This window comes from Vespula pensylvanica, chromosome 10, assembly GCF_014466175.1.
Source record: "Vespula pensylvanica isolate Volc-1 chromosome 10, ASM1446617v1, whole genome shotgun sequence".
NCBI classification, from domain to species: domain Eukaryota; kingdom Metazoa; phylum Arthropoda; class Insecta; order Hymenoptera; family Vespidae; genus Vespula; species Vespula pensylvanica.
Genome location: NC_057694.1, coordinates 4578427 through 4589462, shown reverse-complemented (window position 1 = coordinate 4589462; position 11036 = coordinate 4578427). Strand labels below are relative to the sequence as shown.

Here is an 11036-nt window from a genome sequence, read left to right as displayed (position 1 = left end):
TATAATGTGCATGCGACATCATATAAACGATAAAATGTAATAATTAATCTCTGAAATAATATATTATTTATTTGTTTTATTTTGCACTAACGGTATAATAGTAATACAGTTTCTGGCTTCTGGTATACGCCACCATCTACCAAGCCTATGTTCTTGACCAACACCAGCAATCAGATTATTACCATCTGGTGTAAATACCAATGAGTTTATAAACCCTACTAATTTTATTGTAAATAATGGATGCAATGATTTAAACGAATCACCACACCGCCACAACTTGATCTCTCCATTTTGAGAACCTAATAAAAGAAAAACATTATTGCATTTAAAGATGTGTAAATCGTAATAAAATAAACATATATAAAATATATGCAGAATTTTTAAATAAAAGATATCTCATGAAAAAATATCTTACCAGATGCAACTAAATCAGTATTCAAAAGCGTTGCTATACTCGATATCCAATTTGGTTGTCCATTATTTTCATCTTTCCCATGTGCTTCTGATATACAACATAAAGGTTTTTTTTTAAGACAACCCCATACACATAATGAGCCATCATCTCCACCACTGAAAAAATTCTCTTCATTGATGAGTTTAACGATATCTATGCTGCCACTATGACCATTAAAAATTAACTGCGATTCTTCTACAATTTTCCAGATCCTAACAGTTCCATCAAATCCACCACTAGTTATAGCACGTTCTCTTGACAAAGCGTCGATTGACGTGATACCATTTTGATGTCCAAATCTAACAATAGAATTATATCTTACACATACACATTTATGTGAAAATATTAATAGAAATTTATAATGTGTACCTACAAAGATTCAACATATGCCATATCATCTAAATTCCAAACTTTTACGCTTCTATCTTCAGATGCAGAGTAAAGTGTATGAGTATCTTTTCGAAATATTAGACCAGTTATTATACCTCTATGACCTTGTAAATTTTTAAGAAGATTTAAACTTTCCCCACAAAATACTTTGATGTCTTTACAACCACCATCTCCTACAACCTGAAATATCATTCGTGAATTAAAAACATATGTCTAACATAAAAAATATACATTCAAAACGTAATATACTACACGTATTTACCAAAAATTTGCCATCAGTACTAATTGCCATACAATTAATTGATTTCATTCCATCCTGTCCTTTTCTTTTTCCTTTTATAACTTTTAATTTAGTTCTTTCCTTTAACGACCCTACAATATTGTTGAAATAATGTAAATTACATTATTTTTATAAATATTATTTAATTAATTTTTTTAGTTAAAAATTAATAAATACTTACATTTAACTAAACTACCATCTTTAGAACTTGAATATAAAATATTCCCTTTACTAGAAAGACATAAACAAGTAATAGAATCTTTGTGAGCATTACACCTCAACGTTATAGGATCCTTGTGAGCAATATAATGTGCTGCTACAATTTTTCTAAGGCATCCCTTTTCCTCTAAGTATTCATCTTTTAATCTTTTTGCAACTGCTCCTTCCTCAAACTCTGCTCTATCTTTCTCTGTATATGTATCAAAATATAAAACACATTAATAATGCACAAATATTTGTAATAAATGTTACAGTTCATATATATTCATTAACCTTCTTCCTCTATTTGTTGAAGATATTTTTTAGCTAATCTAATACGTTTTTCTTGAATAGTTTCTTCAGTTTCTGATTCACTTTCAAACTCTGGTAATCCTAGTCTATAAAACAGAGTTTATTTTTATTTTTTGCAAAGTAATCATTGTTTTTTTTCTTTTTTTTTTGTTTGTTAATTTATTTTTAAATATAATATTTTTTATAGAAAATGTATAATATAGTAAGTAAAATATTTAGCTATAAGCTCCACTCACTTTTCATTTTCTTCTGCAAGTTCTTCATCATTACTAGATATACTTTCATTGTCATTGGGTATAGATTTTCTTATATTTTTTTTCTTTCCTTTAGAAGTAAATGTACTTTTATCTCTATTTTCGAAATGTCCATTGTGCTGAAAGATAAACAAATAGTATTTCAACAGATATATCATCAATCAGATATATTATGGATACATAATATTTAATAATTATTAAAATTAATTAAACATTAAATTAAATATTAAATACTAAACTAATTAAATAAAGCTTCAATTAAACTAGTTTATTAACTTTAAATTCAGCTAAATCTCAACGATATACTATTTGTTTATTATAAACTACCAATAAATCTAACCTATAGTAAGCAAATTATTATAGATGTTTCATTGTGTCAATTTGCATATACTAGTAACTTACTTTTCTTTTAACGTTACCCTTCACTCGATTGTTTCTTATAAAAAACGACATTTTAATATGTGATTAATATAACATTTAACTGAAGATAAAATATAACATTCTAAATTCACTTTGAGTATACCGAGCACATGGTATAAAATAGGAATGTTACATCCTTACTGCTGCCCTCTAAACTAGTTAGAGTGCAGCACGTATGCAATACGCGGGTAAAAAAAATTTTATTAAGGCTGTTCATTACTTCTGGTTTTATAATGGTTTACGCCAATGAGAATAGGCCTAATTCTTAACTTATCGCTGAAGTCATAAAGGTTAGGAAACAAACAAAGTTGTTATGTTTCACGTGCAAATCTAACTAATAAAATAATAAAGATAATAAAATTAGTAGTAAAGTTATAAAAATAATAAAATCAATCATGTCACAAAAGAAAAAAGTGCTTATGATTTGTTTAGGTATTTTTTTAAACCTCCTTTATTAAATTACTTCTTTACCTATATAATATATAATCTAATATGAACATTTCTTTAAAGGAAATATTTGTCGTTCTCCAATCGCAGAAGCTGTTTTTGATGATAAAATTAAGAAACTTGATTTAACTGATCAATGGGAAGTAAATAGTGCAGGTCTTATAGGATATCACACCGGTAAAAGTCCAGATCGGAGAGCTATGTCTATATTAAAACAGAAAGGACTTACAAGTTATTCTCATCGTGCTAGACCAGTATGTAAAGCTTCTGGTAAATAAAATATAATACAAACTATTTTTATATTTACTATATATAAAAATATTATATATTATTGCTATTTTTAGATCACAGTAGATGATTTTGATAAATATGATTGGATATTTGGAATGGATGTTCAAAATATTCAAGAACTAAATAAATTAAAACCACAAGGTAGTAAAGCGATAATTGAATTGCTTGGAAAATATGATCCACAAGGAGAAACAATAATACGTGATCCTTATTATGTATACTATCATAGTTATTTTATTCTTATATACGTTTATTTGAATAAAATTTACACAATATAAATTATTTTTATATTCATAGGATGATGATATCACTGGATTTGAGAAGGCATATGATCAATGTGTAAGAAGTATTACAGCATTCTTACAAAAGCATAAAGGTGATTAATTTCTTATTTAATTGTATAATGTTTGTTACCATATAATGGAATATTTATTTTTTCAGATGTAGAATAATAACTCAACTTAAACCTAGAGAAAAAAATATTTATTTTAAATAACTAATTTATGAGTATCCTGGCAAAAAATTTAATATTTTACTTATAAGTTAATATCAATTAACTATATTATAAAAGAAATAAGTACAGGCACAAAAATCATTTATATTAGTGGTACATAATAAAAACATTGCAGTCTTAGAGAATCGCGATTCATAATTTGCGAACTATCAATTTTTATAATATATATAAGTAAATACTACTGTGCTGCAGTCTACTATGTATTGTTCTTACCTAACCTTTACATCTTTACATCTTACCTATCTTTACATCCATCTTGTATCTCTTACAGTATTTTTATCTCATAATTTCGTACGACATGACAGAAAAAAATAAAGTACTTATGGTTTGTTTAGGTAGGATTGTAATGTAGTAATGTAATAATATAGTACTATGAATTGATAATATTTTTCATTATAGGAAATAGTTGTCGTTCTCCGATAGCAGAAGCAGTTTTTAATACAGAAATTAAAAAAATGAATTTAGTTAATTATTGGGAAGCAGATAGTGCAGCAATTTTAAAATATCATATAGGTAATCCACCTGAGCCAAGAGCTATGTCAACTCTTCAAAAAAATGGAATTACTGAATACTCTCACAAAGCAAGACTTGTAAGAATATTTTATATAATTTAATAAAAAAGATTGATATTATAATTATTGTTATTTTAGATAACAAAAGCTGATTTTAACAAGTATGATTGGATATTTGGAATGGATGGTTATATAATGGAATATTTGTACAAATTAAGACCAGAAAATAGTAAGGCTATTGTTGAACTTCTAGGAAAATATGATCCAAAAGGAGAAACTAATATAAGAGATCCATTATTTGTATGTAACTTTTAATGATAGAATTTATAACATCTTATCAAAAAGTGTTTATATCATCTATATACTATCATTTTGTTATAGGACAACGGTAGTTATGGATTTGAGAAAGCATTTGAACAATCTTTAAGAAGTATACAATCATTTTTAGAGTATCATAAAAATAATTAAAATAAAATTTAGGAAATATATATGCATGACTAACTTAAATACTCTTAAACAGCACTATTAACCATCTATGTGCTTGCATGCATTGTATACTTTTCATAATAGCTTTGTATAAATGTACAAAAAATATATACTGATGAATCATGTTATGAAACTATATTTTTGTTTAAAATATTAACCAATAAAATAAAATATGTGCAAATCATAATTAATGTGAAGTATATGATATATGAGAAATATGTGATATATGTGATAAATGTGAAAATATATAATATATAATGAATGGAATAAATTATGATATTAAAAAAAAATGAAAATATATGATACATATATTTTTATTTAACTTTGTAACCAGAAACATAAACTTCAACAATGTTACGATCATCTCCAGAATATATAAATCTTTGTAATTGTTCTTCTAATGTATAACTCATGAAGTCATCTAATGGCCCATTACTTACACTCATATCTACTATAAGTGCATCAAATTCTTTACCAGGTATTAAATTACCTACCTCTTTGTTAATCCCTAGTGCTGAAAAATTGTATGTAAACAAATTATGGGAAAAGTATTAGATATTGAATAGAAATACTTACATATAGCACCTCCTAAAGTAGCCATATAAAATACGTCTTTATAGTTGAGACTTTCATAATCATTTTTAAACATAGCAAGATTACTTGACACTTGCAATGCAGATCTCATTGCATGTACCATACTAGAGCTTTGTCCACCTGCTACATCTAATAAATAAATAAGTATTTATTTATATAATATTTATACAGATTTATCTATCTATTTAAAAATTTTTCAAAAAATTGTCAATACCTGTCCCTAATCCTATTTTAAGTCCTTCTGATTTTAACTTTTGTACATCACACATACCACTTTTTAAACATGTGTTAGAAGATGGACAATGTATAATTGCTGTATCATTTTGTTTGAGAAGTGTTATTTCATCTTTTGTGAGATGTATTGCATGAGCTAATATTGTCTAAAAAAAATTGTTCAAGTCTAATTAAAAAATAACACTTTTATGTACATTTTATAATTTACCTTGTTAGTTAGAAGTCCAGCTGCATTGTATATACTAGCATAAGATGGATACTCTTTGTACATATTTCTTACTGCTTTAATTTCATCTACATTCTCAGAAATATGTGTCTAAAATAATGGTATTTTTATAATTATGTTTTGCAATAATCTAACTAATGCATTATTTGTAAATACCTGTATGTGAAGATCTCTTTCTTTAGCCAGCTTACCCAATTCTTTCATTAATTCCATATCACAACTTAAAGCAAATCTTGGTGTAATAATTGGTTTTATAAGATGATTCTATAAAAAAAATTTTTTATGAAATACTAAGATTTCAATAATCTAGTTACCATGAATAGTTGAGATTATTGTTTTTACTTACATCAAAATCTAAAATATCATTTATAAATTGTATAGTATTTTTTATAGATTCTGCAGTATTTTCATAATATCCATCATCACGATGTAAATTCATATTTACTTTTCCTATGAAAGCACGTTGACCTAAATATGCAACTGCTCGAGCAAGTTCCATAGATGCCTTTCCATATAGAGATGCAAAATAACATGCTGTTGTTGTACCCATGGCAAGAGTACGTTTCTATATATTATATAAATATATATATAAATATATATATATATATAAATATTTTTATTGTTACAGATTAAAATAAAAAATTCTACATACCACAACAGTTTCAAATACATGTTTAGCAAATTTTTCATCTACATATTTTTTTTCTAAAGGGAAAGTATAATCTTCTAACCAGTCTAATAGATTTTTATCATAACCCAAACCAAGATTAGGAAATTGAACTGCATGAGTATGACAATCAATGAGACCTGGCATTAAAAATTGTTTGTCATTTAAAACAGTGACATGATCACCTATGTGTGCACTAGGTTCTGGATTCACAGTAACATCAATGATCTATAAATTTCAAATGTTATAAAAATTATAACAATTGTTTATATATTTATTTAATTTAAACAAAGACATGATATTTATTGACATCTTATAACACAGGTCAATTTATACCTTGCCATTTTCAACCAGTACTGCAGCGCGATCAATCGTAATTAATTCTCTTTTTTCGTTAGAATGTACCAAGGCACCAACGAATATTTGGCGTTTCATTATAGAGAATTTTTTTTAATGTTCCGAAAAGATTTAAACTGAAAAATTCTAATAAAAGATCATTTTTTTTGTGGATTTTTTTACGTGTTAAGAAAAAGTAAGATTACCACCAAAAAGAAAAATTAATATCGATTTTCAATATTAATGCATCAGTTGACTTATTTTATTAAGAGTCATTCCTACCGATAATTTCATTGAATCAAATTTTTAAAAATATGTATCTTCTCGGAATATAAACAGAAGTTCATGATCCATACAGTTTCGCTCATTGATCTGTTAGTGATTACCAACGATGGCACCGTTGTCGCTTTGCACTACGAAGAGCAGAAGTGATGCGATCTTTAGCGCCTGTAATGATTTATATTTTTAAAATTTTTATAATTAATTATTACTTACATATAGTTAGAATTTTTTATATATTGTGAAATAATAGAAAAATATCTAAATAATGCTTTCAAGAAATTTTTAAATGAGCAAAAAAGAAACGTTATCAAGATAGGTGTTATTGATCAAACGTAATATCATTGTAACGAGATCGTTTTTCATGACACATTTGTTTCGTGAAACTAATCTAAATCAATTAATTTCAAAGATTATTCTATTTTCTATTTGCGATTGTGTTTATTGCGATATTAAATATGGAAAATAAAAAGGAAAAGAAACAAGAAAAACTGAAAAAAACAGAAAAAGTAATATCCGATCCACATCGCGAATATTTGGATATGGATACCGATGAGGAAGGCTATGAACGACGAGGTAAAAGAATCAATTTTTTCCTCAAAATTTGTATTACTTCTGTGTTATAAAAAATATCGAGCTCATTTATATTGTATGATAAAAAGAAAAAGAATTTATCGCGTAAGTATTTATATTTTTACATAAAGTTGTAAAAAAATATATCTAACTTCTATGAAGATAAATAGACTTGTATTTTAAATAATTTAGATGAGTATTTTATTATATAATCTCTCTTATATACTCATTCGTTCGAAAATTTGAAAATAATTGCAATCGAAATACCTGCTATGTTCCCACACGTGTGCTAATGTTCTCCTAGAAATAATAACAGTTTTACCAGCTTTAATGGACGCGTGAAGAAAGATAATTATCGATTATATTTAAAGAGGATTAATTGATTTTATCTATTCATGACAGAAACTTCCGAGAGTGAAGATGAGATTTCTTCAGAACCAGAAAATCCAACTTATACGGAGCAAGAACTGATAACACTAGTCAGTATCGTCGTTGTTAGTTGAGCGGGAATATTCAAAATTATCGATCTTAACCAAACGCATGTGTTTTCAACTCATAAAACCAAATCATATGTCTAAAAGCTTTATTACATTTTCCATTATAGAAGTATGTTTTTTAGGTACAATACGTAAAGGATTTGACGATACTCTGTCATCTTAAAGAATCGGATTGGAATGAAAGCTGCTACGAAGTTATACGAGAATATTTTCAATGCGTATCTCATACTATATTGATTATATTTTTCAACCAAAATAAATTAATAGCATCTTTGAATCTTTCCGATTGCAAGGACGTAGATCTTATGTATTTTTTAAGATCACCCTTACAAATCTACACAACTGATAATTTTCTCAAAACTATTTTCTGTGGAAATATTAACGAAGATAAAACAAAATCGTTCTTCAAATTTCTACAAAATATATACGCTCCTGTTGCTCTAAATAGTAACGAGTGGCCAGAAAGTAATCTTTGGAATTATATTAATCGTTTTATAATCATAAATAAATTTATGACTTATCTTATATATTTTGTTCTATTATATTCTAGTTATACAGGATGATCTCTATTTGAACTTACACAATCTTTTAATGATTTTAAATGAGCAACTTTGTAAATCAATAAATCGAACGATTTTGTATGTACCAAAGGAACGTTTACCTGAATTACGTGGATTTCAATTATTTTATGAGGATAATTCCGTAATTAGAGAAGAAAAAGATACGACCATACTAATGCAAGAATTTCATATAAAAGAATTAATTGGAAGATTGGAAAAAATAGTCAGATGTTGGACAAAACAAATACATGCAGCTTTGAATACTACGATTATTAGAAGAAATATCGAAAGTATAATGGATGAATGTAATCATTGGAAAAATGTTTGTTAGTGCTATCATTTTTATCATTATTAAGAATAATGAATATTTTATATAAATTATAGAATTTATTTTTAAATAAAATCATATTATATTTTTAACTAAAATCATTTCATTAAAATTTATCTAAAAATTAATAAAATCTATCATGTATATTTTTAGATGATAATTTAAATTCTTTAAATAATCAATTATCAAACAATGAAGTCCAAGCTATTATCAAATTATTAAAAAATATAAATTCATCAAGTGTGGAATCATTTCCAATATTTATCAGAAAACTAAAAGAAACACTGATGGAATCTTCATCGAATTTAATATACTTAAACATTTTATCTGAATATTGTACAAATTTATATATTTCGGATAATATAGAATCTAATATGACGAAGATATTGCTTCTAATACTACTCATTTGGGTGGAATCACCTTTTTATAGTATAACGTATATATAGATATTTTATTAAAATATATAATACACAATAGAGTTTTATATGATATTAACATAAAATTTATATTTTTATAGAAATAATATTGGGTCTCTTTGTCGAGCATTAAGTACTCAATTAATATCTCAGTGTCAAAGATATATAGATTTAGAGACTGCAATTAAGGGACAAGCAGAAAGTGGGATACATATGCTAGAGAAATCTATATCTACCTGCCAAATGTACAGGAAAGTTTATGAAAAAGTAAGAAAACATTTTTTTTTTAATTTTAAAGTTAATATTAATCTTTAAAATATTTTATAGTTTGTAAAAAATATAGCAACTTCCATTAGTCCTTATAGAATATGGGATATAGATGAAGAAATGATTTTTAATAATATTAATGCATTTATACAAAGATGTCATGATATTATTGAAATTTGTAAAGCACGAATTATTTTTGAAAGGTAATAATTTAGAAAATTTAATATTTGACTCTTGAAAATATAGTGTATATTATTATTATATTATCATAGGTGCACTAAAGAAATAACATTTGGAGGTGCAAGAGGAATAGACTATGAAAAATGTTGTCAACAAATCGAAAACCTGTTTTATGATAATTTAAACAAAATCATTGCAATTAAAGAAAATATATTAAACATTAAAGATACTAATTGCAATATAACTATACATAAATTTAGAATAGCTATAATACAATTAGAAAACATGATTAAAAATTTAATTAACAAAATTTTTGAAAATATTAAAAACATTGATGAAGGTATTGAAGCAATATATGCTTTTGAAAGATTTAAGTATCGAACGTGTTTAAAAGATTTAATATACGAAAAATGGACACAGGTGAAGTATTTACAAGATGGAAAATATATGATTGTTATTTAATATATTTATTCGTTATAATTTTGTTATGTGCATAGATGTGGAAAATGTTAGATGAAGAAATAGAAATTTGCAATATAGCTACAATTAAAGAAATAGGTGCATATCATCCACTTATCAAATCTTTTTCTAAATACTTAAATGTGCAATACACAAAAAAATATTATTTAAAAACGCAATGTACAAAAATGATAAATGCATCTTACTGGTTAGTAAATTGTGTAGATGAAAGGTATGTGCAATATTGCGAATTAATAGTTATAATTGTATTTTTTATAGAAAAAACATAGATATTAAATTTAAATAATTTTAGATATTCCCTGGAACGTTATAACATTGTAATAGATCAGTTAGAAGATGCTTATAGTATTAATGCAATAAGAAGCTAATCATATGATTTAAAAAATTCAATGAAAATGAATAATTGGATAACAGTTGATTATTCAAATTTATGAATCTAATAAAATTTAATTTTAGTTTTTTTCCATTTACTTATAATGTCGTTTTAAATATAATTATACATTAATGATAGAAATATAAAAAAATATGTTAGATAATACAAATAAAGTATTACATATCTAGATATTAAAATGATAATATTATAACATTTTAATAGTGAAGTATTTGTTCAATAACTATAATATATAATATTTATATAAGTTACAAATTCTAACTATCCTTAAATAAGCTTCATAAAAAAGTATTATGTATACTTTGTGTATATAGAAATATATAAAATACTAATAAAAATATATTTGTATATATCTATATCTTAGATATATCTTACTATAAAAATTAATATATTTTATATTTAGAATTTTCTTATTTATAGAATGACTTATTAAACACATTATAAATATTG

The 11036-nt window shown here is 25.2% G+C and overlaps 4 protein-coding genes across 9 annotated transcripts; 2 read left to right on the top strand and 2 right to left on the bottom strand.

Annotated features, from left to right (window-relative positions):
• Nucleotides 1–61: 61 nt before the first annotated feature.
• On the bottom strand, nt 62–2465 carry LOC122632406 (U3 small nucleolar RNA-interacting protein 2). The gene is made up of 8 exons (XM_043819146.1): nt 2291–2465; nt 1871–2007; nt 1617–1720; nt 1306–1533; nt 1107–1216; nt 828–1024; nt 416–753; nt 62–299 (listed from the first exon to the last, which is right to left on the bottom strand). Exons 1-8 carry the CDS (start codon nt 2339–2341, stop codon nt 64–66), a joined length of 1401 nt encoding a protein of 466 aa, XP_043675081.1. The 5' UTR covers nt 2342–2465; the 3' UTR covers nt 62–63.
• Nucleotides 2423–4813, top strand: LOC122632410 (low molecular weight phosphotyrosine protein phosphatase-like). 2 transcript variants are annotated; one of them, XM_043819153.1, is made up of 7 exons: nt 2423–2740; nt 2819–3009; nt 3100–3261; nt 3344–3422; nt 3960–4069; nt 4211–4372; nt 4454–4813. In XM_043819153.1, exons 1-7 carry the CDS (start codon nt 2704–2706, stop codon nt 4538–4540), a joined length of 828 nt encoding a protein of 275 aa, XP_043675088.1. In that variant the 5' UTR covers nt 2423–2703; the 3' UTR covers nt 4541–4813. The 2 variants fall into 2 exon arrangements, with proteins under 2 accessions (XP_043675088.1, XP_043675089.1); XM_043819154.1 differs by having other exon boundaries at nt 2689–2740; nt 3960–4150.
• A 43-nt stretch (nt 4814–4856) lies between these two features.
• LOC122632407 (guanine deaminase) lies at nt 4857–6752 on the bottom strand. Its single transcript, XM_043819147.1, has 8 exons — nt 6616–6752; nt 6265–6507; nt 5959–6177; nt 5769–5876; nt 5595–5702; nt 5367–5532; nt 5135–5281; nt 4857–5072 (listed from the first exon to the last, which is right to left on the bottom strand). Exons 1-8 carry the CDS (start codon nt 6712–6714, stop codon nt 4873–4875), a joined length of 1290 nt encoding a protein of 429 aa, XP_043675082.1. The 5' UTR covers nt 6715–6752; the 3' UTR covers nt 4857–4872.
• Nucleotides 6753–7058: 306 nt separating this feature from the next.
• On the top strand, nt 7059–10671 carry LOC122632404 (dynein-1-beta heavy chain, flagellar inner arm I1 complex-like). Of its 5 annotated transcripts, none has more exons than XM_043819142.1 (10): nt 7059–7470; nt 7870–7946; nt 8087–8429; nt 8515–8850; nt 9006–9288; nt 9370–9535; nt 9596–9738; nt 9808–10135; nt 10213–10406; nt 10488–10671. In XM_043819142.1, the coding sequence occupies exons 1-10, from the start codon at nt 7353–7355 to the stop codon at nt 10561–10563; spliced, it is 2064 nt and encodes a 687-aa protein (XP_043675077.1). In that variant the 5' UTR covers nt 7059–7352; the 3' UTR covers nt 10564–10671. The 5 variants fall into 5 exon arrangements, with proteins under 5 accessions (XP_043675077.1, XP_043675078.1, XP_043675076.1 ...); XM_043819143.1 differs by having other exon boundaries at nt 7870–7961; nt 8515–8829; XM_043819141.1 differs by having other exon boundaries at nt 7870–7961.
• The last annotated feature ends 365 nt before the right edge of the window (nt 10672–11036 follow it).

Coding starts and splice junctions, on each gene's coding strand:
- LOC122632404 (XM_043819141.1), top strand. CDS start 7,353: ATGGAAAATAAAAAGGAAAAGAAACAAGAAAAACTGAAAAAAACAGAA. Junction 7,471..7,869: donor GGAAGGCTATGAACGACGAG/GTAAAAGAATCA, acceptor TATTCATGACAG/AAACTTCCGAGAGTGAAGAT. Junction 10,136..10,212: donor TATACGAAAAATGGACACAG/GTGAAGTATTTA, acceptor TTATGTGCATAG/ATGTGGAAAATGTTAGATGA.
- LOC122632406 (XM_043819146.1), bottom strand. CDS start 2,341: ATGTCGTTTTTTATAAGAAACAATCGAGTGAAGGGTAACGTTAAAAGA. Junction 1,721..1,870: donor CTTGCAGAAGAAAATGAAAA/GTGAGTGGAGCT, acceptor TCTGTTTTATAG/ACTAGGATTACCAGAGTTTG. Junction 1,025..1,106: donor GTACTGATGGCAAATTTTTG/GTAAATACGTGT, acceptor ATGATATTTCAG/GTTGTAGGAGATGGTGGTTG.
- LOC122632407 (XM_043819147.1), bottom strand. CDS start 6,714: ATGAAACGCCAAATATTCGTTGGTGCCTTGGTACATTCTAACGAAAAA. Junction 5,877..5,958: donor ATGATATTTTAGATTTTGAT/GTAAGTAAAAAC, acceptor TTTTTTTTATAG/AATCATCTTATAAAACCAAT. Junction 5,073..5,134: donor TACTTTAGGAGGTGCTATAT/GTAAGTATTTCT, acceptor ACAATTTTTCAG/CACTAGGGATTAACAAAGAG.
- LOC122632410 (XM_043819154.1), top strand. CDS start 2,704: ATGTCACAAAAGAAAAAAGTGCTTATGATTTGTTTAG. Junction 3,423..3,959: donor ATTCTTACAAAAGCATAAAG/GTGATTAATTTC, acceptor TTTTCATTATAG/GAAATAGTTGTCGTTCTCCG. Junction 4,151..4,210: donor ACTCTCACAAAGCAAGACTT/GTAAGAATATTT, acceptor TTGTTATTTTAG/ATAACAAAAGCTGATTTTAA.